At 37.6% G+C, this 27,166-nt stretch overlaps 1 protein-coding gene across 1 annotated transcript in view; it reads right to left on the reverse strand.

Moving 5' to 3' along the window:
- The window catches only part of ush2a (Usher syndrome 2A (autosomal recessive, mild)), a 378,004-nt gene that overhangs the window by 246,372 nt on the left and 104,466 nt on the right, over positions 1–27,166 (reverse strand). The window contains exons 21-22 of the mRNA XM_041252711.1: positions 20,128–20,272; positions 12,006–12,236 (exon numbers count right to left, since the gene is read on the reverse strand). Coding sequence (XP_041108645.1) covers positions 12,006–12,236; positions 20,128–20,272 — 376 coding nt within the window. The remainder of the gene's footprint in view (positions 1–12,005; positions 12,237–20,127; positions 20,273–27,166) is intronic.

Here is a 27,166-nt window from a genome sequence, read left to right on the forward strand (position 1 = left end):
TTTAAAAACATTAATTAAAAAAAAAATTTAAACAAGCATGAAAAATTGACTTGGGGCAAACTTTGATACAAAAACAAATCTCTTAAACAAGAAGAATACTGTGAAACTGGTAAGCAAACAACTCAAAGCCTATAATGATACAAATGTACAAACATGTTAAAATACGCACCTGAAATGAATATCATTTACAAGCATATAAGAAAAACAGAACTGATGGTAACTGCTAAGCTAATGTACTTATTGAAGAATATCCATTTGACTGATCATACATAAGATTGCACTGTTAAATATTTCTGTACTACTCACCAATTAATTCCTAATGGTAGTAAAACTCTAAGTATGGTGTGCAGCAGACAGCAGACCAGTAAATTCATTATGGAAATTATTAAGAAAATTTATAGTGCAAAATGGCAAAGTGAATGGAAGCACTCTGAGTCAATAATGCTTTAAAGTAATTCCTGTAACAAGTCATTTAAAATGAAGAATTTATATATAGCTTTGCTTAAGAATATACACTATGGAGGACTGAAAGGAGGCCATATAGATACATTAGATGTATTTCTAAACAAACCATACACAGCTGTCATAATGATAGTCAAAGGCTGGTATTATATTACATCATATTAGTGATTCCAAAAACATTTTACACAGTGGGCTATGAAGTGTAGGGTTAGTACCTGAAATCAAACAAAAATGATCAACACAAACTTTCCATCACAGATAAACTGACAGTAACTATCACGTCATTAAAGAATATGATGGTTAGAAAATCACATGTGGACTTAAAACAGTAACCATGGGGAAACGGGATTTGGTCACAACCTCTACTGTGGCCCATAGGGTATGTTGTTTTCCACTGTTCAGATGTTTCTGTAAATGTGATTTCCATTTGTTTCAATTACAGCAGCCTTTACTGAAAGGTTTTAAACAGCTGATCGTATGATCACTGCAGAGAGCTCATGGAATTCTCTATTGCAAGCTGTATTGCCTTTTGTTCATTACAAATATACAAGGCTTAACTCCGCTAGACGGGACTAACTCGTTAGTGCACTAAGAGCTACTATTTATACAGTGCAAATGCTAATTAATGCAACTTTACATTAATCAGGGAGGCACAAGGCCTCACTATGGGCCACAGTGGAAGTTGTGACAACCCTATTAAACTCATTTCAGAGCTTTGTGACAAACTTCTTCTCCGGCATTGCTGGTTTTAGTCTCCAAATGAATATAATGAATGGTCACCGAAACAATTTGCATAAAATCCACATATTTCACCGCAGGTTTTTTTTTTTCTTTTCCTAGAGAAATAGTTCAACAAAAATACCTCACCCATATTATTAATGAAAAGAGCAAGCATAAACATAGTCTGTTAAGAAACGTATGTTAACAGTACAAGATACCACATCCTAAAGTATAACTTACTTGTTACAAACCTGACTTGGAGTCTACTGTATAAAGTGTTGCTACATCACTGGCAGTTTATTATTTGACAACAAAGAAAAAAGGATGTATTTTTAAGACATTGATCTTTTTCTGTCATTTCACTGATTTGATGTTTTATTACTTTTTTGTAACCCTGTTATTGGCACCATAAGTAAAACAAACAGGACAGTTTGGCTTTAATCTTCTTAGAACATAACCTGAATAACTTCAGTCATGTTTGCATTAATGCTGCATTAATCATGTTGTTGTGTATTAATGAGTTTCCAGGCTATGCTAATTACTGTCATAGATTCTGCAGCAGCCCATTAAATATACAAATTACGGAATTAAAGAGCCAGAGCTTTTCATGATTAATCTTTAAATGGGGAAAAACTAATGATGTCTGTACAAAGTTTCCCTCTACTTTGTCGGCTGACTGAACCCATTTGACAATCAATCAAATTAATTAAGGAATAAAATGTGTATCACTTAACATTTGGTGTGGCAATATTATACAGTGGCTTGGAAGAATATTTCTTTCTACTTTCATTCCATGATTTTATATCGTTTAGGGTTTATGGTCTACCATAGGATTCGCATCTCATTCTGAATTCAGATGGACATTGTTGATTGGGGGAATCAGCGCTAGTTAAAATGCACGACACACTATTTGAGTACTACTTTTTTTAAATAAGCCATGTACAGTGGTTCCATGAAACAAAAAAGTTCACACGTGATGTGTTATTTCACTTTTACTTGGTTATGCACCACCTTCATCAGTTCATGCCCATTTATAATCACACCAGGACCAAGGACAAGCACATGCAGTGACTGCAACCATTGATCAATTAGCGGACAGCTGAATTCAAGTTAAGGCTTGATTTATAAAGATGTATCCTTTTATCATTATTTAAGGAAAACTGGAACTTGAACTACTAAATGTTAATAGAGGTATTACAAAAATGGCTTTAGACATGCACATATATAAATAACTTTCTAATTTTATACAGAAGAGACACAAAGAACATATATGTACACATCACACATCTTGGGAATTGCCCATATACATTTTTTATTCTGACATGATTTTTTATTAAAATAAGTGTGCAGTATACCGCTTGACTCAAAGTCATTCCTCATTTCATATATATATATATATATATATATATATATATATATATATATATATATATATATATATATATATATATAATATATATATATATATATATATATATATATATATATATATATATATATAATATATATATATATATATATATATATAATTGTAGCGTGCCGTGATATTCTTCCAAAAGGTGACAAGACATTTTCACTCTTTAAATGTATAATATATTTTAATTGATTCTCTCATTCCCTTAAGATTTATATGTATTTCTTTTTTTAAACTTTTTTTATGTAACTTGATAATCACAAAAATTTGCAAAAAACATTAAGCAAAAATCATTTAAAGTAGCTGTACAATTTATTAAGGGAACTGAGCCATTCGATACTACATTGTGTCTCAAATGCTGATTATTGGCATGAATAATTTCATAAACAATTATAATTGTTCCAAATGGATGAATATCATTAGGCTTAAAACTCCTGCAGTTTCTACTTGTCTAATGGCAGTGAGAATTGACTATGCACAATGAATCTACAGTAGTAGATACATTAGAGGTTATATTGTGTCTGTGTGTGTGTGTGTGTGTATGTGTTGTATATATATATATATATATATATATATATATATATATATATATATATATATATATCTATATATATATATAATTTTCATTTAGAGTTTATGTGACGTGATAAACTATGAGACTGTTAGGTCGAGTCATTTATAAACTCACAGAAACCCAAGATACAATTATTTTCCTTATACAATGCCTATAGAAAGTCTACACCCCCTTGAACATTTTTTCACATTTTGTTGTGTCAGTGCCTCAGAGTTTCATGCATTTAAATGAGGATTTTTTCCCACTTATCTACACACCATACACCACACTGTTAAGGGGAAAAAAAGTTTTTATTGAGAAAAAGATTGTATATTAAAAATACAAAACTGAAAGACTATAATTGGATAAGTCTCCACCCCCCTGAGTTAATACTTTTTGGAAGCACCTTTGGCAGCAATTAAAGCTGTGAGTCTGTTGGGATAGGTCTCTACCAACTTTGCACACTTAGATTTGGCAATATTTGACCATTCTTCTTTACAAAACTGTTCAAGCTCTGTCAAGTTCCTTGGGGAGCGTTGATGGACAGCAACCTTCAAGTCATGCCACAAATTTTCAATTGGATTTAGGTCGGGGCTCTGACTGGGCCACTCAAGGACATTTACCTTTTTGTTCCTAAGCCACTCTAGTGTAGCTTTGGCTGTGTGCTTTGGGTCGTTGTCATGCTGAAAGGTGAATTTCCGTCCCAGTTTCAGCTTTCTTGCAGAGGGCAGCAGGTTTTCCTCAAGGACTTTTCTGTGCTTTGCTCCATTCATTTTCCCTTCTATCTTGACAAGTGCCCCAGTCCCTGCCGATGAGAAACATCCCCATAACATGATGCTGCCATCGCCATGCTTGACAGTAGGGATGGTGTTGTTTGGGTGATGCGCTGTGTTGGGTTTGCGCCAAACATAATGCTTTGCATTTAGGCCAAAAAGTTCCATTTTAGTTTTGTCAGACCACAAACTTTTTGCCACATGGCTACAGAATCTCCCAAGTGTTTTTTTGCATACTTCAAATGGGATTCAAGGTGGGCTTTCTTGAGTAATGGCTTCCTTCTTGCCACCCTACTATACAGGCCAGATCTGTGGAGTGCTTGGGATATTGTTGTCACATGCACTTTGACCAGTCTTGGCCATAAAAGCCTGTAGCTCTTGCTCTCTGATCAGTCTACTTCTTGCTCAGTCATCCAGTTTGGAGGGACGGCCTGATCTAGGCAGGGTCCTTGTGGTGCCATACACCTTCTACTTCTTAATAATCGCCTTGACCGTGCTCCAAGGGATATTCAAGGCCTTTGATATTTTTTATACCCATCCCCTGATCAGTGCCTTTCAACAACTTTGTCCCAGAGTTCTTTTGAACTGGTGAATTTGTCCTGAAATCATGTGAATCACTACAATTTAACACAGGTGGAAGCCACTTAACTTGGCATGTGATTTTGAAGGCAATTGGTTACACCTGAGCTAATTTAGGATTGTTATTACAAGTGGGGTGGACACAGACACACACACACACACACACACACAGATATGTATGTATATATTAATGCATTTTAATTCCAGGCAACAAAAGGTGAACACTTTGAAATGGGTGTAGACTTTCTATAGGCACTGTATATATATATGTGTGTGTGTGTGTGTGTGTGTGTACATATATATATTACAAATGGTACACTGAAATTTCGTTCTGTTCGATATTCTATTTTTAAACACTGAAACTCAGAATCAATTATTGTAAGGTGACATTGGTTTTATGTTGGGAAATATTTTTAAGAAAAATGAAAAACTGATTGCTTGCTTGCATAAGTATTCAACCGCTGTGCTATGGAAGCTCCCAGTTTACACCGATTAAAGAAATTGCCCTAACAAGGACACAATTACCTTACCAATGGCCTCCACCTGTGAACCATTAAAGTTGCTGTCACATTTTCTGGCTAAAAACCCCACTGTTGAAGGATCATTGGTAAGGCTGTGAATCTGAAGGAAAATGAAGATCAAAGAGCATTCTACAGAAGTTTGAGATAAAGTAATACAAATGCATAGATTGTAAGGTGACACTGGTTTTATGTTGGGAAATATTTTTAAGAAAAATAAAAAACTGAAATATCTTGCTTGCATAAGTATTCAACCCCCACACATTCATATTTGGTAGAGCCACCTTTCGCTGCAATAACAGCTTTAAGTCTTTTGGGGTAAGTATGTACCAGCTTTGCACATAGTGTCGGAGTGATTTTGGCCCATTCTTCTTGGCAGATTTGCTCCAGGTTGTTCAGGTGGTTGGACAACGCTTGTGGACTGCAATTTTCAAATAGTGCCACAGATTCTCAATGGGATTGAGATCAGGACTTTGACTGGACCACTATAGGACATTCAACTTTTTGTTCTTGAGCCACTCCAATGTTGCTTTGGCCTTGTGATTGGGATCATTGTCCTGCTGAAAGGTGAATTTCCTCCCAAGCTTCAGTTTTTTAGTGGACTGAAGCAGATTCTCTTCCAGTATTTTCCTGTATTTTGCTCCATCCATTCTTCCTTCAGTTGTAACAAGATGCACAGTCCCTGCTGATGAGAAGCATCCCCACAGCATGACGCTGCCACCACCATACTTCACTGTAGGGATGGTGCGTCTTGAGGCATGGGCAGTGTTGATTGCGCCATACATAGCACTTTGAGTTTTGACCAAAAAGCTCTATCTTGGTCTCATCTGACCACAAAACCTTTTCCCACATCGCAACTCCAGACGTGCTTTCAGATGGTACTTTTTGAGTAACGGTTTCTTTCTCGCCACCCTTCCGTACAGGCCAGTGTTATGCAGAGCTCTTGATATGGTTGACTGGTGCACCATTACTCCACTCCCAGCCACTGAACTCTGTAGCTCCTTCAAAGGGATTGTTGGCCTCTCTGTGGCTTCTCTCACAAGTCTCCTTCTTGTTTGAGCGCTGAGTTTTGAGGGATGGCCTTTTCTTGGCAGTGCCTGGGTGGTGTGATGCAGCTTCCACTTCCTGATTATTGATCCAACAGTGCTCACTGGGATATCCAAACACTTGGATATTATTTTGTACCCTTTCCCTCATCTATGCATTTGTATTACTTTATCTCAAACTTCTGTAGAATGCTCTTTGGTCTTAATTTATCTTCAGAGTCACAGCCTTACCAATGATCCTTCAACAGTACGTTTTTTATCCAGAAAATGTGACAGCAACTTTAATGGTTCACAGGTGGAGGCCAATGGTAAGGTAATTGTGTCCTCGTTAGGGCAATTTCTTTCATCAGTGCAAACTGGGAGCTTCCACAGCACAGGGGTTGAATACTTATGCAAGCAAGATATTTCAGTTTTTTATTTTTCTTAAAAATATTTCCCAACATAAAACCAATGTCACCTTACAATAATTGATTCTGAGTTTCAGTGTTTAAAAATAAAATATCGAACAGAACGAAATTTCAGTGTACCATTTGTAATTCAGTAATATGAGAGAATTGGTCAGGGGTCTGAATACTTTTGCAAGGCACTGTATATATATATATATATATATATATATATATATATATATATATATATATATATTTATAGTACTCAACAGTAGTCATCTCAACAATGGGGACCCCTACTATCAAAGACTGACAAACTTTTAATGGGAGTGTCACGAGAAAGATGTTTATGAGGCAGACATGTATCACAACCCCTGATAAATAGAGACCATTAACGGAAAAGTGTCTCTTTACATAAAGGTATTGTGCTATTTTACATCTCGTGTTTGCCTTTTGCAAAGGTGAAAGGATTTCTGGTAAAACGTAATTGTAAGCACAACTAGCTTTCGCTTTCCTGTAGCCATTTTGCATTAGCACTGTATGCTGGGTTCAGGATCAAAGGTTTCAGTGGTCATCTTACACATGAATATGCATCAGGGAAGAAAGGAGTGCAGCTGATAGGCGGGATCGATGTTTGTTTTTTAAAATGTTGACATGTGAAAACATTAGGTTATTATCATAACCCTGGTTCTCTGAAATAGAAATGTATCCATTACACAATTACCTATTATGCCCGATTCAACTGAACATTACCAAAGATGCGTCTTACGCCCGCGATATCAACACACCTGTCTCCACCCCCACAGGAGACAAAATTGCTTGGAGGACGGCGCTCAGTCCCATACATTTACTTCAGCCTACTGCATAGAATGTACGCAGCGACCAAATAATTGTAATGGATGCATTTCTATTTCACGGAACCAGGGTTATGATGACAACCTAATGTTTCCTTTCAAGTACGAAATGTATTCCATTACACAATGGGTAAGTATACCCAAGCCGTCAAAAGAGCATGACTTGCAGAACAGCCAATTTGGTGATACCGATGGCTAGCCATACTTAAAGCATAATAAAGCACTGTTTGTTAGGGCACGACACAAAGGACTGCCAGACGTGTGCCTTGTACAAGGGAGGCAATGGATGCTGCGATAGGAAGGAAGTAGCCAAGCCCCAACTCCTTTGTGTTGTGGACCTGATATAACAGGTCAGCAGCTCTGGGGATGGCTGGGGCTGTCGCAGGGTGTCCCCAAGTTGATTGGCGCTCATGCAGAAAGTCTCGTTGGACAGGGGTCATCGAGGTCCTTCTAGAGGGAGATGAGGGCCTGACAAAAATTGAGTGCTTCAGCTCAGACTCTTCAGACCAGTGCACTTCCAGTGCTGTGGTGATTCTTTTCAATAAGGCTGTGACCTATGTGAGCTCATTCTTGCACTGCAACAGCTACTTGCACCACAGGGGGAGTAGTGCCTTCAACATCTGGCTCTGCGCCGAGATGACCTCATTTGGGGGGGGGGGGGGGGAAGAGGATGAGGTTGATACCGAAGAACGCGAGGGGCTTCTGCTTCTGTGGCATTGTTTTTGGAGCTGCCGGCAGTAGTGCCTGCGCTCGACCAAACGTCTGGTGAACAGTGAACAGGCATCACAAAAGCAGTGATCCTGTAATGCCTACTGAGCATGCGCAGTACCAAGACACCACACACATTGCTCATGCTTCTCCTCTGAAGGGATAGGCTTCTTGCAGGTCATGCAAGAATGGAACCCAAGCATTGTTACAGCAAGACTGTAATGCGCACGGGTGGTAACACGCATGGTATTGAATACGGTACGATACAATATTGTATGCGTGGTACGGTGTACTACGGTGCAGTACGGTACACTACAGTGCAACACCGTAAGGTATGCACAGTACCCTTGCAGTGCACGGTACAGTATGGTACGGTGCACGGTGGCACTGTTCAGTACACTGTGATGTACTGTGCAACATGCTGCGGGATCACTGTATGGTACTCGGAGTCACAGTACGGTGCATGGAGGTACAAACAGAAATAAAATAAGACAGGCTTATCTAACTGCTTCTGATCGAAGATAGCAAATTTTCACTCTCTTGAATGCGGGGCGGGGTCACTCTCTGTGCAAGCTGAAGAGGCTGAATAGAAAATGGCACTGAGCGGAGACAGGCGTACCGACGACAGCTTTGACGCCAGCTTTGGTAGAGTGTTCACTTGAATCTGGCGTAATAGGTTAACCCATTGTGTAATGGAATACAGTACTTGAAAGGGAACCCACTCTCAGAAGCAGCACTGCTTAATGGCAGTGTCATGCTTAGATGAAAAATTATTTCCTGTTAAAAATGTACTGATGGTACGAATTTGCGTGTTAAAAACAATAGAAGTCCGCACTTGTTTTTTATTGGTGAGCATGTGTACCTGTGTACCAGTTATGTGAACCCCTGATTATAATGAGAGGTGCTTCTCCCATGGTGTAAGGACTCAGTTTGGGCAGTCAGAACCTTATAGTCCCAAACTACACAGAACGTGTCTCTGATACCAGAAGGTTCATAAGGGGTATCTCTCACTGTACATAATGTACATATTTTTTTATATGATGAATGTTTTTTTTTTTTTTTTAACATGAAAATGTATGTGTAGCATAATTTTTCTTAAAACCAATGCACAGCACAGGACCTTATTTAGAGGCACTGCAGTAAACGTCAACAAAAAAACATCATCATAATCCAAATATTTTAGCACAGAATATTTTAATTAAGTATTTTATGCATTATTCTAACTCTAGTTATATCTCAGACCTAAAATAACTTTTACAAAGCATTTTTGTGATTTCATTTTTTTTTTTTAATTTTAGGAAATAAAATTCATGGATACATAGCACAATTTTTTTTTTTGATCAAATTTGGAATTGGGAAGATGTGGGAACAACTTTAACACCATACTGGATACAAGTAAATGCAGCAAAGATGTTTGATGTTAATGTTAATAATATCAAATTACCAGGGATTAGGCATTTCACGTAATGCCTAACTACTATTTTCAGAAAACAGGATAGCTATTCTAATGGTGCTTTAAATATATATGCAGAAACAAGAAGCCAGCAATTTTGGCATCAATGTTTACGATTTAGTGTGTAGGGCTGTTCACAGTGATTAAAATCATTAGCTATTCTTCTTATAATTAATACTTTTAAAGTCTGTTTTGATAAAATTTTAAAACTTTTCTAGACTGTGAAACCAACAATAGTCTTAAATTCAGGTATTCAAAATACAATCATTGTATATCTTTAAAAACTAGTTTTTAATCACTGTGCTTTTAGGAGACAGATTCAGCTTACATTTATAGCATGGCTGACTATATTTCACAGTGTAAACAAGTTATAACATCAAAATCCTCAGTTCATGAGAAACATGAGACATTTTAATTAATACCTAACAACCTAAAACACGTTAAAGGAAATTACTTAGAATATCTATTACTAGATAGCAATAGACCACCCATAATATTTTAGGGTTTCCTATTGAAATAATGTGGATTTAGATATACATTATATATTGACTTGGCCAGATCATGCTGCTGCTGAGGAAAAAGTATTTTTTACCAAACTAAAACAAGCCATTCATCAAGAGTGTGGCTCTATGTGCCCGTGCAAACCCAGTACTAATAGAAACCCTCCTGACGAACTGTGGCCATTTTTGGTAATTGAAACTCATTAACCATACAGTAGTTACAAATGACTCCATCTTTTACCCTTTTTGGACTCATTTGACTTGATTAACCTAATTATACGACTCTCACACGAGTCCAGTCGTACAGGATGAAACACAACAAATTGCCTCCGATTAAGGAATGCTATGGATTCATCTTCCCTGCAGGTGCGCCAATTGTGAAAGAACATTGTGTTTCTGTGTTGTGTTATTTTATTACATAGTTGGTTGTATATTTTAAATGTTTATAATTCTTTATTCTTTATAATGCTTTTATATGTCTGCTATGTTTTTTCATCTGCCATTTCTCTCTGTTTCCTTATTTTTATTTTTCTATTTTATTTTTCCATCTTATAAGAAACATTGAAAAAAAAACTATTTAGTATTTTTATATTTTGTTTAGTTTCCATAAGTCGCTTAAGATAACGTGTCTGTTAAATAATGTAATAATAATAACACTGTGAAACAATTTATTTTATTTTTTTTGGTTCCTGGGTAGTAAGTGTCATTTCCTAATTGCTTATGCCTCAAAAGTACAGAAAATGGCTATTACTCCCCACAAACTTTGCTTTTGTGGCCAGGGCAGTGATATTTTGAAATTTACCTATTTTCCAGAACATTCCAGATAGACTCAGTGCTGAGTAAACTTGAAGTAACTTCTAGAACTTTCTAGAACTTTCCAGTAATATAAATAGTAGTATAAATACAGGGGCCTTAAGCCCACCAGTTCAGTTTAGTTCCAGCTGCCTAAGTGGATACATATCTGCATTTTTCTGAGATGGCATCAAGAGGCTGCAAGGTCGCATTCCTGATGGGTCTCCAAGGCGGTTTTACCAAGTTGCCCTGCTATCTTTTCCTTTTGGACAGCAGGGATACCAAGGCTCACTACCACAGTTCTCTGTGGGGAGGAACAATGTCAAGTGGGAGCCACTGGTGGACCCCCGGAAGGTGCTGATGCCACCAATGCACATCAAATTGGGCCTTATAAAACAATTTGTCAGAGCTCTAGATAAGGAGTCGGCAGCCTTCAAGTACCTTCAAGACTTCTTCCCTAAGCTGTCTGAGGCAAAGGTCAAAGCCGGTGTCTTCGTTGGACCACAGATAAAGAAGATCCTGGAGTGCAATGAATTCCCCAAGAAGCTCACTAGTAAAGAGAAAGCAGCTTGGAACAGCTTTGTCGCAGTGGTTTGGGGCTTCCTGGGCAATCACAAGGTCGAAAACTATGTGGAGCTGGTTGAGACTCTGGTGAAGAACTACGGCACAATGGGCTGTAGGATGTCCCTCGAAGTCCATATCCTTCATGCTCATCTTGATAAATTCAAGGAGAACGTGGAAGCGTACTCGGAGGAGCAAGGCGAGCGCTTCCACCAGGATATACTGGACTTTGAACACCGCTACCAAGGACAGTATAACGAGAACATGATGGGAGACTACATTTGGGGGATGATTCGTGAAAGTGATTTACAGTATAATTGTAAATCTCGAAAAACTACAAACTTCTAAATCTTCTGTAGTCATTTTTGTATTACTTTAGTATAAATACATGTTAATTTGGATTTATATGTTGTTTTTTTCTGACTTTATGTGAACGAAAAGACACAAATTCGCCCGTTTTCTCATTGGAAATAGGTAAATTTCAAAATATCACTGCCCTGGTCACAAAAGCAAAGTTTGTGGGGAATAATAGACATTTTCTATACTTTTGAGGCATAAGCAATTAGGAAATGACACTTACTACCCAGGAAGAAAAATTGTGTTACATAGTGTAATAATAATAATAATAATAATAATAATAATAATAATAATAATAATACACATTGTAATAAAACCCTGTAATTTACCTGTAAAATATGTATTGACAGGAAGTGTTGAGTTTGGGAACCTGTAATAACCATGTCCTGGGAATCTGGTTCCTCTCATAACTGGACTGAGGGAGCTGGTTAACGATGTGTCCATTCTCTCCAACTGGTAAAGCGGTGGAGGTCCATTCACCTCTTTGGGTGGGTCCCAGGATATTTTAATAACTGTCATGTTGAGTCCCTCTAACTGAGGAGCCCTTATTCTCGCTGGAGCTACAAGAAGAAAACAATACATTTATAGTCATTTCACAGATCTGCAGATGCTGGTAGTGTTGTATATGTTTTCCTCTTATCTGATGTGAGGAAGTAAATTACTTGGAGCTGACACACACTATGTGCATTTAGTCTATTCAAATTCTGAAACCATCTACAGAATGGAAACTAATAAAACTCTTAAATGGGAAAGGGACATGTTGTCTGCACATGTCTTATGTGCATACAAGCAATACATTATACCAAATCAATATTACTTGAGTCTATATAATTGAAACTCTGATATCACTTTAAATTCAGCTGGCTGGTTAATAGGATCTGTGTGAATTCGCTTTTTGCTATATGTGCCCATATAGCTGAGTTATAGGCAAATCTACAGTACATTTCCACTAAGCTGGATATTAGTGTCAAACCTACCAAGAACAACCATTAAAGCCATTAATATTTCAATGCACATGTATCATAATTAATAAAGTCAACTAGAAGCCATCTACAGTACTTAATTTTCACTAGTAGGTTTCAATTAAACTCTAAACAGATTTCAACAGATCGTTGCTACTCCCTTTGCCTTAACATGAGTGCAAATTATTTCTTAGTATTTAAGAGTAATAGTAGCATTATGACTGCCCCCTCTTCTTGTTTTTTTAATACATGAATTCAGGTTTATAGGTTTTTCAATTTGAATGCTGTATATATGGTATTAAAAAATCTAAATCAAATAGTTTCTTCCTGGTAACTAATCACTTCCTGTACTTGCAGACTAATGGAGTGAAACTGGGTTACAATAAAGGAAAATGTTTATGACTTGGAGAGAAGAAATCTGAGCTCCAAATCCACCTCCCGACCAGGAAGGGCTCTAATTAAGGTTGGTGGTGGGCCGACTCGATGGTAGGACGAAACCGGAAGTCGGTCATCTTGGGTAAAGGGCATAGCTGTAAGACTGCAGAACAACTCAATTGTGATCAACTGTGGGGCATGCGGCGAATGGATAGAGCATGGCGCAGCACTGATCACAGGGAGGAGTTTAATAATAAAAAAAAAGCCTCCCTGTGACAAACCGGTGTGTGGTGGCATCAGGCCAGAATGCAGGAACAAAAGAAAACAAGATAAAGTGGAAAACGCGCTGCGGCACCGTTTATTTTGTTTGTGATATATATATATACACACATCACAAATAAACAATACAATCTAAAAATGAAGAAGCAATACTGTACAGGGCTCCTCACCCTGTTACATATCCCTCCCTCCCTTGTGCACAGGACACATGGCCCTATGGCCACCTCCCCCCTCCCTTAACCCTTGTAGTCCATTTATTCAGCGCTTGTCAGACGATCAGGTCCAATTTATTTTCATACGCACTGTTTATTGTACACGCGCTGTTTAAAATATAGTTTTTCAGCGTAAAACACATTTTCAGCGTAAAAAGACATTGAATCGCAACAGGACACTCAGTACTCTATCTCCAGCCAAGCCCCATTCGTGCTTCTCCAACTCAGGCGCAGGATGTTCAGGCTCCTCCCCTTCTTCTGGTGGCAATGGGCGCAGTAGGCGTTCCTCTGGTGGCAGGGGGCAGTTGAGTGGAAAGTGCCCCCAATTCCCACAGATGCAGCAGCAATATGGTACTCCCATGCTGTGGAGGGCTTCCCAGCTAACCTCCTCCTGCGGCTGTAGCCCTGGTTCCACCTCCTCTTCCTGAGGTGGGGAGTGGTTGTAGTCGGGCGACATGTGCCCAGCCTTGCTAACTTCAAAGCACCACTCCTCCCCCCTGCAGGTCATGCAGATGTCCACCGGGCCAGAGACGCAATGGGGCTTGCGGCCAGCCCCGCGCTGCCGCTGCTTCCTTCCCATCTTCCTCCAAAAAGAGTTTTAAATTAAATTAATCACCTGCAGTACCTGTTCCGGCCTGAGTCTAGGAGGCGCTGGTGATCCCACACTTGAGACCATGTGTGACAGGCCGGCGTGTGGTGACGTCAGGCCAGAATGCAGGAACAATAACAAACAAGGTACTGCAGTGGAAAATGCACTGCGGGGCCGTTTACACAAAAATAAATAAAATATTTAAACAAACAAAAATACTTGCTCACAGAGCACAAAAATAAAAAGGCAAAGAAAAACAAATCACAACACACAGGTCTGGCTGGGCAGTAGCCTTCACGGATCTATAATTTTGCTTAGTTTTAAATTTCTCTCTCCTCTCACTCTCCCGTTCCTATTTTGAACACCCACCCGGAGTGCAGAGAGCTCCAGGTTTATATACCGTGGCCGAGGGGTTTAACTAGATAGTAAGTATTCTATTAGCCCTTGGCCACAATCTGCACAAGTTTATTATTTACCTGTGACTGCCGACTAGTTTAACAATGCACTAGCCGACAGCTACACATTACCACAAGGTTTTCTTTTAATTACACGCTGGCAGAGGACTAATCTCGCCTCTGCCAGAAACAAAACAATAACAAAACAAAGTGCATGGCTATATATATATACACATATAAATCACAAATAAACAATACACAATTAGATACAGGGGTGGAGGGGGAGCCCCCATTCTAAAAATGAATAAACAATACTGTACAATGCCCTGTTACACGCCTGCATTATCACTAAAGTGAACTACACCACTGTTAACCAAAAAATCATCCATCAGCCACTACTTTCTCACTACTCTTGGAATCCACAGTAACAACTGACTTGCTCCCTTGCAATATTTATAGTTAAGAATAAACACGCTCATTAACATTTAAATTGGAAATGCAGGTTTCCATGCGAAACTGGGCATGGATTTCCCGTTTGTTTAGTCATTTACACAAGTAAATGAGATTTACCCTAATCCTCTCTTTGGCCATTTTTTTCAGCCACAAACCTGATTTACCCAAGTAATTTGCCCAAAATGTACATGCGCATCACCATTTGACGTGTAAATTGACCCACATGGAAACCCCATGTATCTTGCCTCAAATGCGCAAAAACATCAACTTAATATCTACACCAAGTCTGCTTTACTTCACCCCTCACTCCCTCTCCATGCACTCTCCAAACCAAGCATTACTGTTTACAGTTTATGTAGCCTCTGGTGTTTTTTTTATGAGCTTTATGTTATGATCTTATATAATATATGTTTAAATATATGTTACAGTTAATGTGCTGGTATGTATTAATGGTGGATACACAGAGAAACACAACATTTTGAGAAATTACTATTTATAATTGAAAAATGCACTTTGGCTTCTTACCCTGAATTTCAGTTTATCTGTTTGTTTTATATACTGTGAATTTTACACAGACTACAGAAAAAGAATAGAACCTATAAACCTGAATTAATATCATTCAATATTAAAGTTATGTCCAATGAAAAAGTAAATAGCTCTATGTATAATTAATTTCTAATTCTCCTTCTGTTTAACAGACAAAGAAATTTCTAGGTGTGACAAGGACAAAAATAAGAGCCAAATATATGTATTATAGATATCTACTGACGTGATTAAAATAAAGTACTTCTGTAGAACGTGCAATTATTTTAATTTTAATTATCGTAATAACCCAGTGGGCTAAACAACTGGATGCCATATTATGAAATAGTTTTTCTATACAATAATCATTAGGTAAACCAACTGTATGACTTGGGGTAAATAAACAATGTAAGCCATTAATTTCAGTTCTGTGGTGTTTGGAATATTATAACACAATTTAATTCAAAAAATTTGAAGACAGATGCCACTATTTCTCTATGAACAGATGGTAATTCCATCTAATGGTGCATCTATATAATAGTGATGTCTGTTGTGTATACAAACAGTAATAAAACCTAGGTAAGGATGAAATAAATTGCAATCATCAACATTAAATTCTGGCAGAGAGCTGAAAGTCTGACATGTTGACAGTAAATTGTAAGTCCTACATTTGAATTTAACTCATGTATTTTAAGGCAAAACATTTAGCAACACTATACTACATTGCAACACTTACTGATTTAATTCATTTGAATGTTATGTATTTATAGAATTTAATATAGAGGCGCCATGATTCTTTTTTTAGTCTGCCTCCCCTCCCTCCTCCTTCACTGCCAGATTAAAGCAAAGTAATTTCCATTTCTATTATAAGAACAAAAGATAACAAAGTGGTATTGCAGAACTCCCACGTCCTGCAGCACTAACATGATTGAATGCATTAAACCTGGCCCAGTGTCTTCTTCGTGACGCAGCTTCCCTCTAATTAACTATGCTCTATTGACGGCAATATTTTTGTAATGCCTGCACAATGTTATCTATCACCATAACGACTAAATCGTCCTGTCTAATGACTACTTGTAACATGGAACCTGTCTTTTTGTCTTGAAAAATACCTGAAAATACATTTCTCCTACCATATGGAACAGCCAATGACATACCAACCAATTTAGGGTACAACATATTGAGCTCACCATATGTTACAGCGCTGCTGAATGGCTGAGTGATTCATGCCCGTCACATTCTAGTATATCAATTAAAGCTCCTTGAAGTCTGCATGATTTGTGCCTCTGTTATTAAACCCTGCTAATTCATCCCACTTACATATTCCTTATAAATCTCTTTGAGTGCTTCATGATTCATGGCAATCTGTGAGTGTGCTATGGCAAATTTTTCTCCTTGTAATTAACAGTAAATTGTTTTTACTGCCACACAATGAATTTTTCAGTTATGCCGCGAATGAACTACTGAGTGCACAGTTCCTTCTGAGGGATTGTTTTAAGTCATTAGGCAATTTAAAAACAAGGTAAATCAAAACAAAAAAAAATGGCATTCACTTCAGAACTTGAAATATAATTTTGAATCCTTACTGGAAAAAAGAGGGGAAAGTGAAAATGTGTGGATTCACAAGATCCTGGTGTAAATAAATCACAATATTTAAAGGACTGATAAAATAAAACAAGTTGGCACATTTCTGCAGACTGCATTTCCTTTGAAGCATTTATGCTAAAACATGTTTCTGTGACATTTAGAACTACATAGTATCAATTCAGTTTTGCTTAAAAATACAATGTATACTTTTCTCATTCTAAAAGCAGTCATTCAAATGGCTAAACTGAATCACATACAGTAGCATTCCTGAGTGTTTGGACAAAGTTTGAGTAATGTCATAATTAAGTGTAACGTTGATAGCTGTAATGCAAACATTAGAGACAAAACTTTAATTGCACATACATGTATGGTATAAAAGATGTTAATGTGGGAATTAGATAATTAGCAAAAAACATTTTGTTATGAGGCAGAAATAACATCTGGAATGATAAATATGTTGAGCAACTGCATTCTATAATAAGCAAACATGCTTTTAAATATGGGTCCCTTGGCTTCAGCAGCATATATTGCTTGTGGCGCAATAGTCAGTGAAGTTCTATAGCAACAGCAATTGATTCAACATCTTTTAACACTGTTACAATAAATTAATACTGCAGAATATAGTCTAGCTTACTGGTAGAGTATATCAGGCATTGCAAATACACATTTAATTTGATTCAGTATTGTTTAAAACATGAGATTCATATATCAGCAATGATATGCAATTCATATCAAGACAGATGGACATGTTAAATTGGTAATTTTCTACTATGAAAAAAGTAATGCAATTTTACTAAGTTAATACTTTTCCTAGGCAGAATCTTCCTTACTCAAAATTGGAAGCAATGCATATTTATCCAAAAAATGGAACAACATGGATATTTTTTTTAATATTAAAAACACTACTTTAACTAAGTCATTAATCTTTTTTCACAGATCTTGTTTCCTTTAAAATGCAATACGCATTACATGTATTTACCATAATTGCAGATGCGAGATGATAATTTGATGTTAACCACAGTATCTAAATTATAATTTGAAGTTATATATCGCACTAACGATCACAATTAGTGCAATAGTTGCAATACATTTTCACATGAGGACAGCATTGCAAGCATGTCCTGGGTCTCATTATTTTGAAAATGGTCTTTGATTATAGTATGAATAAACAGATGTTTGGTACCAAAAATACTGCTCTAAGGGGTTTGATACTTTGACACATGAAACTTTAGTTCTGCATTAATTCCTACAATTAATCAACTTGCTTACAGTATATACCAAACTTCCTGACCCTATAAGCCTGTGGCAGGACGGCCATGTGGTGACATACCCAGACCAGGAAGGTGACAGAGTCACACAGGTACTACGGGTGAAAGCGCTGGTGCACATACTTTATTCAAACAATAAATCAAAAGGTTGTACAAAAACACACAGCTCACCGAGCCAAAATAAAAGGTTTAAACAAAACAATCTTGAAACACAAATAACTGATACCAACAATATGTTCTTTTTCCTTTTACTTTCATTTTAACTCGCTCCCTCTTGCTCTCGTTCCCCCTCTCAAACACCCATCCCGACCAGAAAAAAGCTGTGGGTTTTTTATACATGTGACCATCTCCGGATTTAACAATAAATTAATCAATCTATAGATGGTAACATTCTACAGGAGACTTTGCGTGGCCGACAGCCAATTTATCAATAATACCCAGCTGCACACGATGCATTTTCACAAGATGTTTTGCAGACGAGCTGTTAACAATCATCTCTGCCAAACCTCATTTAACTGTACAATAATACATTTAAATTATAATTCACATTCACCTGTGTTTTTAACCCCAAACAATACTTTTTAAATCATACAATACATCTCCACAAACCATTCATTAAATAAACTCACACTACATTTAGATAATTTTTGTAAGGATTCTTTTTGAAAAGCTCTTGAAGATCTGAATGCTGGTTTTAAAAAGAAAGAAAAAATAAGTTTTTGGGTTTTTTTTTTTTGTAAGACTGCTGCATGTATGAAATACTTGTGAGAGCTTTGTGGATGACAAATGCACAGTACTTATTATGAAAGTAATTACAGTACCTGCTCATGACGAAACATAAAATATGTAAATATAATATACATTTTAGACTTGCAATATAACATTTAAACCTGCATTCTATTCTGGCGCCAACACTCCAATTTTATAAAAAGATTTATTAATCTGAATAAGGTCGTTTGGCAGGGGCGATATTCCATGCCATACAAAACTTGCTTGAGTTGTTAAATCAGCTTCTTTATTGAGTGCCGACTGCTGAGTCATGCTTTTAAAGAGGCCAGCTTGTTTCTCTTAAGGCTGATTCAGCAGGATATTCAGATGAAAATGTGTTGTGATTTGTTTCATAATGACGTTTGAGGTTGTTCGCCTTGTACAGACTACAGCGTCTAAGCGATTTGTTACAGATGAGACAGATTTACTACTGTTTACACTGACAGCACTCTTCCTCCCATTCTGGCTTAAAGCCTCATACTTTCGTTTATTACTTGTGGAGGGTTTGCTCAGTGCCATTGTCTCCACGAAACAAACAAGCGCTTAATTCAAAATTATGCAACTGACTTTCAACTGCACAACTGTGAGCGAAATACTCATGCACCAGCGAGCTGTGTCACAAGTCATCAAGTGACGCAATGTCCATGCAGTGAATATGCAGGCTTCAAGAAACAGAAGAGAGAGAGGGGGAAAGAAGAAAGAATAATAAACACAAATGAATACACAGAGCAAAAATAATAAACTTGTGTTTCTGTTTATTTTTACTTTTTCTCTCTTCATTTTTTTTTTTAATATTCTTTCTTCAGTTTATTCGAGCCGCAAAGTCTGCTTCAACCAGCAATTTAACCGGGAGCAGCACTTGAACTGCACGTGAGCCACGGTTTGGCATCAAGATAACATACACTTGCAATAGTGGCTTCACAGGTTTTGCAGGTAAAACTATTTGGCAAATGTCTTAATAGTTATTTTTATGAATTTCTGTACTTTACACTCTATTAATCACACATGCACATATGAATAACCACACACACTTGTTCTTACCAGCAGCTAATGTTTGCCCAGAGGCAGGCAGACTTGTAATACAGCCAAGTTGATTGCAGAGTGTGATGGTAAAGTTGTAGGTTCTGTAAGGCTTCAGACCTGTCACTTTATATGCCTGTTCATGGGGTGAAGCTTTGTGAAGAACCTGCACAGTAAGTGTCAAAATAAATAAATACATTAATAAATTTTTATATATATATATATATATATATATATATATATATATATATATATATATATATATATATATATATATATATATAGATAGATAGATAGATAGATAGATAGATAGATAGATAGATATAGATATAGATATAATCTGTTGTATATCCGACTACTGTGGGACCAGCGTAAGAACGGATATGTAAAAAGTAGGATACATCCTGTTTTAAAAACCACTATACACAGCTGTAACAATTACTATATTTACACATTTACACAATTATTGTTTTGAGATTTGGCTTCTATTAGGGAGCTCCCCTAAATCCCTTGTTTAGAAAGACACAGGTTATTAATGCTTGTGACAGAGTAGCCATCTGATGAGTGGGTGAGTTCATTTGCTGCTGAGTGACAGGCAGGAGATCGAGATGGAGGTTGCAGTTGATACGCCTCGCAGATGAACAGGATTTTTTAGTCAACACACTGAACAGCTCACGTGATAGTACCAGCAATGGCAGCGCATGGAGTACATACAACACAGTGTATGAAAACTTTGGTAGGATCTACAATCTCTGAACTAATCTTCTCTGTTTTCAATAACAGGTTGATCGCCATGATGGATAAGCACTTAGGGTGGATATGTGATGGGCAGATAAGTGACAGACTACTATATACAGTGGCTTGCAAAAGTATTCAGACCCCTGACCAATTCTCTTATATTACCAAATTACAAATGGTATATTGAAATTTCATTCAGTTTAATATTTTATTTTTAAACAATGAAACTCAGAATCAATTATTGTAAGGTGACATTGGTTTTATGTTGGGAAATATTTTTAAGAAAAATAAAAAACTGAAATAGCTTGCTTGCATAAGTATTCAACCCCTGTGCTGTGGAAGCTCCCAGTTTGCACTGATGAAAGAAATTGCCCTAACGAGGACACAATTACCTTACCATTGGCCTCCACCTGTGAACCATTAAAGTTGCTGTCACATTTTCTGGATAAAAACCCCACTGTTGAAGGATCATTGGTAAGGCTGTAAATCTGAGGGAAAATGAAGACCAAAGAGCATTCTACAGAAGTTAGAGATAAAGTAATACAAATGCATAGATTAGGGAAAGGGTACAAAATAATATTCAAGTGTTTGGATATCCCAGTGAGCACAGTTGGATCAATAATCAGGAAGTTGGAGCTGCATCACACAACCCAGGCACTGCCAAGAAAAGGCCGTCCCTCAAAACTCAGCACTCAAACAAGAAGGAGACTTGTGAGAGAAGCCACAGAGAGGCCAGCAATCACTTTGAAGGAGCTACAGATTTCAGTGGCTGGGAGTGGAGTAATGGTGCACCAGTCAACCATATCAAGAGCTCTGCATAACACTGGCCTGTATGGGAGGGTGGCAAGAAAGAAGCCATTACTCAAAAAGTACCATCTGAAAGCACATCTGGAGTTTGCCAGAATGCATGAGTGTGACCCAGTTGCGATGTGGGAAAAGGTTTTGTGGTCAGATGAGACCAAGATAGAGCTTTTTGGCCAAAACTCAAAGCGCTATGTGTGGCGCAAACCTAACACTGCCCATGCCTCAAGACACACCATCCCTACAGTGAAGTATGGTGGTGGCAGCATCATGCTGTGGGGATGCTTCTCATCAGCAGGGACTGTGCATCTTGTTACAATTGAAGGAAGAATGGATGGAGCAAAATACAGGAAAATACTGCAAGAGAATCTGCTTCAGTCTGCTAAAAAACTGAAGCATGGGAGGAAATTCACCTTTCAGCAGGACAATGATCCCAAGCACAAGGCCAAAGCAACATTGGAGTGGCTCAAAAACAAAAAGGTGAATGTCCTACAGTGGCCCAGTCAAAGTCCTGATGTCAGTCCCATTGAGAATCTGTGGCACTATTTGAAAATTGCGGTCCACAAGCATCGTCCAACCAACCTGAACAACCTGGAGCAAATCTGCCAAGAAGAATGGGCCAAAATCACTCCGACACTGTGTGCAAAGCTGGTACATACTTACCCCAAAAGACTTAAAGCTGTTATTGCAGCGAAAGGTGGCTCTACCAAATATTAATGTGTGGGGGATGAATACTTATGCAAGCAAGATATTTCAGTTTTTTTTTATTTTTCTTAAAAATATTTCCCAACATAAAACCAATGTCACCTTACAATAATTGATTTTGAGTTTAAGTGTTTTAAAATAAAATATTGAACAGAACGAAATTTCAATGTACCATTTGTAATTCAGTAATATGAGAGAATTGGTCAGAATTGGTCAGGGGTCTGAATACTTTTGCAAGCCACTGTATATATATATATATATATATATATATATATATATATATATATATATATATATATATATATATATATATATACAGCTCTGGAAAAAATTGAGACCACTGCAAAATTACACCGTGTAACAATTTTTTATCTTTTTTTTGTTCTTGGGTAGTGTTATTTCCTAATTGCTTATGCCTCAAAAGTATTGAAAACGGCTATTATTCCCCACAAACTTTGCTTTTGTAACCAAGACAGGTAAATTTCAAAACATCACTATTTCCAATGAGAAAACAGGTGCTTTTGTGTCTTTTCGTTCACATAAAGTCAGAAAAAAACAACATATGAATCCAAATTAACATGTATTTATACTAAAGTAATACAAAAATGACTACAAAAGATTTAGAAGTGAGTAGTTTTTCGAGATTTAAGATTATACTGTAAATTTACTCTTTATAGGTATGTGTTTGGGTAAAATGAACATTTTTGTATTATTCTATAAACTACTGATAACATTTCTCCCAAATTCCAAATAAAAATATTGTCATTTAGAGCATTTATTTGCAGAAAATAACAACTGGTCAAAATAACAAAAAAGATGCAGTGTTGTCAGACCTCGAATAATGCAAAGAAAATAAGTTCATATTCATTTTTAAACAACACAATACTAATGTTTTAACTTAGGAAGAGTTCAGAAATCAATATTTTGTGGAATAACCCTGATTTTCAAGCACAGCTTTCATGCATCTTGGCATGCTCTCCACCAGTCTTTCACATTGATGTTGGGTGACTTTATGCCACTCGTGGTGCAAAAATTCAAGCAGCTCGGCTTTGTTTGATGGCTTGTGACCATCCATCTTCCTCTTGATCACATTCCAGAGGTTTTCAATGGGGTTCAGGTCTGGAGATTGGGCTGGCCATGACAGGGTCTTGATCTGGTGGTCCTCCATCCACACCTTGATTGACCTGGCTGTGTGGCATGGAGCATTGTCCTGCTGGAAAAACCAATCCTCAGAGTTGGGGAACATTGTCAAAGCAGAAGGAAGCAAGTTTTCTTCCAGGACAACTTTGTACTTGGCTTGATTCATGCGTCCTTCACAAAGACAAATCTGCCCAATTCCAGCCTTGCTGAAGCACCCCCATATCATCACCGATCCTCCACCACATTTCACAGTGGGTGTGAGACACTGTGGCTTGTAGGCCTCTCCAGGTCTCCGTCTAACCATTAGATGAGTAGGTGTTGGGAAAAGCTGGAAATTGGACTCATCAGAGAAGATGACCTTACTCCAGTCCTCTACGGTCCAATCCTTATGGTCTTTTGCAAACCTCAGCCTGGCTCTTCTTTGCTTCTCATTGATGAAGGGCTTTTTTTCTCGTTTTGCATGACTTCAGCCCCACCCCTAGGAGCCTGTTTTGAACCTTCCTCGCCGTGCACTTTACCCCAGCTGCCATTTCTCATTTTTTGTAGGTCACTTGATGTCATCCTATGGTTGCTGAGTGACACTCGAATGAGTTAGCGGTCATCCCAGTCAGTGGAGAGTCGTTTTCGCCCTCTGCCGGTCTGTAGCTTTGTTGTCAACAATGTGTGCTGCTTGACCTTGTTCTTATGAACCGCCGTCTTTGAAATTTTAAGGATGGAAGCAACCCGACGCTCACTGTATCCCTCTGCCAGTAAAGCCAGAATTGAACCCTTCTTTTCCTCGCTCAAAACATTCCTTTTCAACTCTTTGGGCATGGTCAATAGTTATTTTTTGAGACCAATTACTTTTGAGGTACTACTAGCACTGTGTTGCCATCCAGCTGGTCCTATTGCAAGAGGATAGTGATGACCACAGGAGCGGTTTTTATACTTTTCCTCGTTAAATAAGATTTGGTTCAGGTGATCCCCTAATCAGTACCTCATTCAGTAGAATGAGGTGTGCCTGTGTTGGAATTCAACAGACACTGGAATGGAATGGATGCCATACATGTAGAGATGCTGATTGAAGAACAATTTGCAGTGGTCTCTTAATTTTTTCCAGAGCTGTGTGTGTGTATATATATACACCATGATCACTGCTTGGATTTTGTTGTGTATATATATATATATATATATATATATATATATATATATATATATATATATATATATATATATATACAGTGGCCCTCTCAAAAGTATTCACCCCCCTTGGACTTTTCCGCATTTTATTGTGTTACAACATGGAATCAGAATAGATTTAATTAGGCGTTTTTGCCACTGATCAACACAAAAAGTCCATAATGTCAAAGTGAAAAATCAAATCTACAAATTGTTCTAAATTAATTACAAATATAAAACAGAAAATAATTGATTGCATAAGTATTCACCCCATTGAGTCAATATTTGGTAGGCACGTTTGGCAGCAATTACAGCCACGAGTCTATTTGGATAAGTCTCTACCAGCTTTGCACATCTGATCACTTCAATTTTTTGTCCATTCTTCTTTACAACATTGCTCAAGCTCTGTCAATTTGGATGGGGACCTTTGATGAACAGCAATTTTGTGCTCTTTCCATGTATTCTCAATTGGATTGAGGTCCGGGCCTTGATTGGGCCACTCCAGCACATTGACTTTTTTGTTTTTAAGCCACTCCAGTGTGGCTTTGGCTGTATGTTTGGTGTCATTGTCCTGTTGGAAGTCCCAGGTTCCAAGTCCCAGGTCTCTTGCAGACTTCAGCAGGTTTTCCTCCAGGATTTCTTTGTACTTTACTGCATTCATTTTGCCCTCTATCTTCACGAGCTTTCCAGGCCCTGATGCAGAGAAGCATCCCCACAGCATGATGCTGCCACCACCATGCTTCATGGTAGGGATGGTGTTCTCAGGATGATGTGTGGTGTTAGGCTTGCGCCAAACATAGCACTTTGTATTAATTCCAAAAAGCTCTATTTTGGTCTCATCAAACCACAGAATCTTCTTCCACTTGGTCTCAGAGTCTCCCACATGTCTTCTAGCAAACTTTAGCTGAGATTTGATGTGCCTTTTTTTCAACCATGGCTTCTTTCAACTAATTATGTGACTTCTAAAGTAAATTGGTTGCACCAGAGCTTATTTAGATGTGTCATAGCAAAGGGGGTGAATACTTATGCAACCAATTATTTTCTGTTTTATATTTGTAATTAATTTAGAACCATTTGTATATTTTATTTTTTACTTTGACATTATGGACTTTTTTGTGCTGATCAGTGGCCAAAACTCCTAATTAAATCCATTTTGATTCCATGTTGTAATACAATAAAATGTGGAAAAGTCCAAGGGGGGGTGAATACTTTTGAGAGCCACTGTATATATATATATATATATATATATATATATATATATATATATATATATATATATATATATATATACACACACACACACACACACACACACAGTGCCGAGAAAAAGTTTGTGAACCCCTTAGGATTTTCACATATTTCACATATTTCAAACTTAAAATGCTATAAGATCTTAATCCAAGTCTAAAAGATAACCTGATTAAACAAATGGCACAAAAACATGATACTTTTTCAACATTTATTTATTCACAAATGATTCCACATTCAATATCCATGTGTGAAAAAGTATGTGAACCTTTAGATTCAGTAACTGGTGGCACCCCCTGAGCAGCAATGACTTCAACTAAGTCTCTCGCATCTGTTTTGAGGAATTCTGGTCCACTCCTACTTATAGAACTGCTTCAACTGAGTGACATTTGAGGGCTTCCTTGCATGGACAGCTCGCTTCAGGTCTTGCACAATATTTAGATGAGGTTTAAGTACGAACTTTGACTAGGCCATTCTAATACGTAGAATTTCTTCTATAGCCATATTTTTTGTAGATCTGCTTGTATGTTTAGGATCATTGTCTTGCTGCATGACCCACTTTCAGCTTCAGCTCACAAATGGATGGTCTGACATTCTCCTCTAGAATCTTCTGATACAATGCCGATCTCATGGTTGTGTCAGTGATGGCAAGCCATCCAGGTCCTGAGGCAGCAAAGCATCCCCAAACTATCACACTCCCACCACCATGCTTGACGGTTGAGATGAGATTCTTCTGTTTGAATGCAGTGTTTGGTTTCACCAAACATAACATTTCTCACTGAGGCCAAAAATTTTTAACTTTGACTGGTCTGTCTAGAGAACGTTGCTCCAGAAGTCTTGTGGATCATCTATGTGGTCTTTGGTGAACTTCAGACGGGCAGCAATGCTCTTTTTAGAAAGCAGTGGTTTTCTAAAAACACCATTCTTGTTTCTGATAGTTGAGTCATGAACACTCACATTAGCCAAGGCGAGAGTGGTCTGCAGATCCTTGGATGTTACTCTGGGGTTCTCTGTGACTTACTTGATGATTACTTACTTGATGATTTTCTGGTTTGTTCTTGGAGAGATTTTGGTAAGACGACCGCTCCTGGGTAGAGTGACTGTGGTCTTGAACTTTCTCCATTTGTCAGACAGTGGATTGGTGGAGCCCCAAAACCTTAGAAATTGTTTTGTAACCCTTTTAGACTGATGAGCATCAATAACTGTTTTTCCTCAGAGATTTCTTTTGATCGTGGCATGACGTGTTTCCACACACCTGTACGATGAAGCC

This window comes from Polyodon spathula, chromosome 6, assembly GCF_017654505.1.
Source record: "Polyodon spathula isolate WHYD16114869_AA chromosome 6, ASM1765450v1, whole genome shotgun sequence".
Lineage (NCBI taxonomy): Eukaryota > Metazoa > Chordata > Actinopteri > Acipenseriformes > Polyodontidae > Polyodon > Polyodon spathula.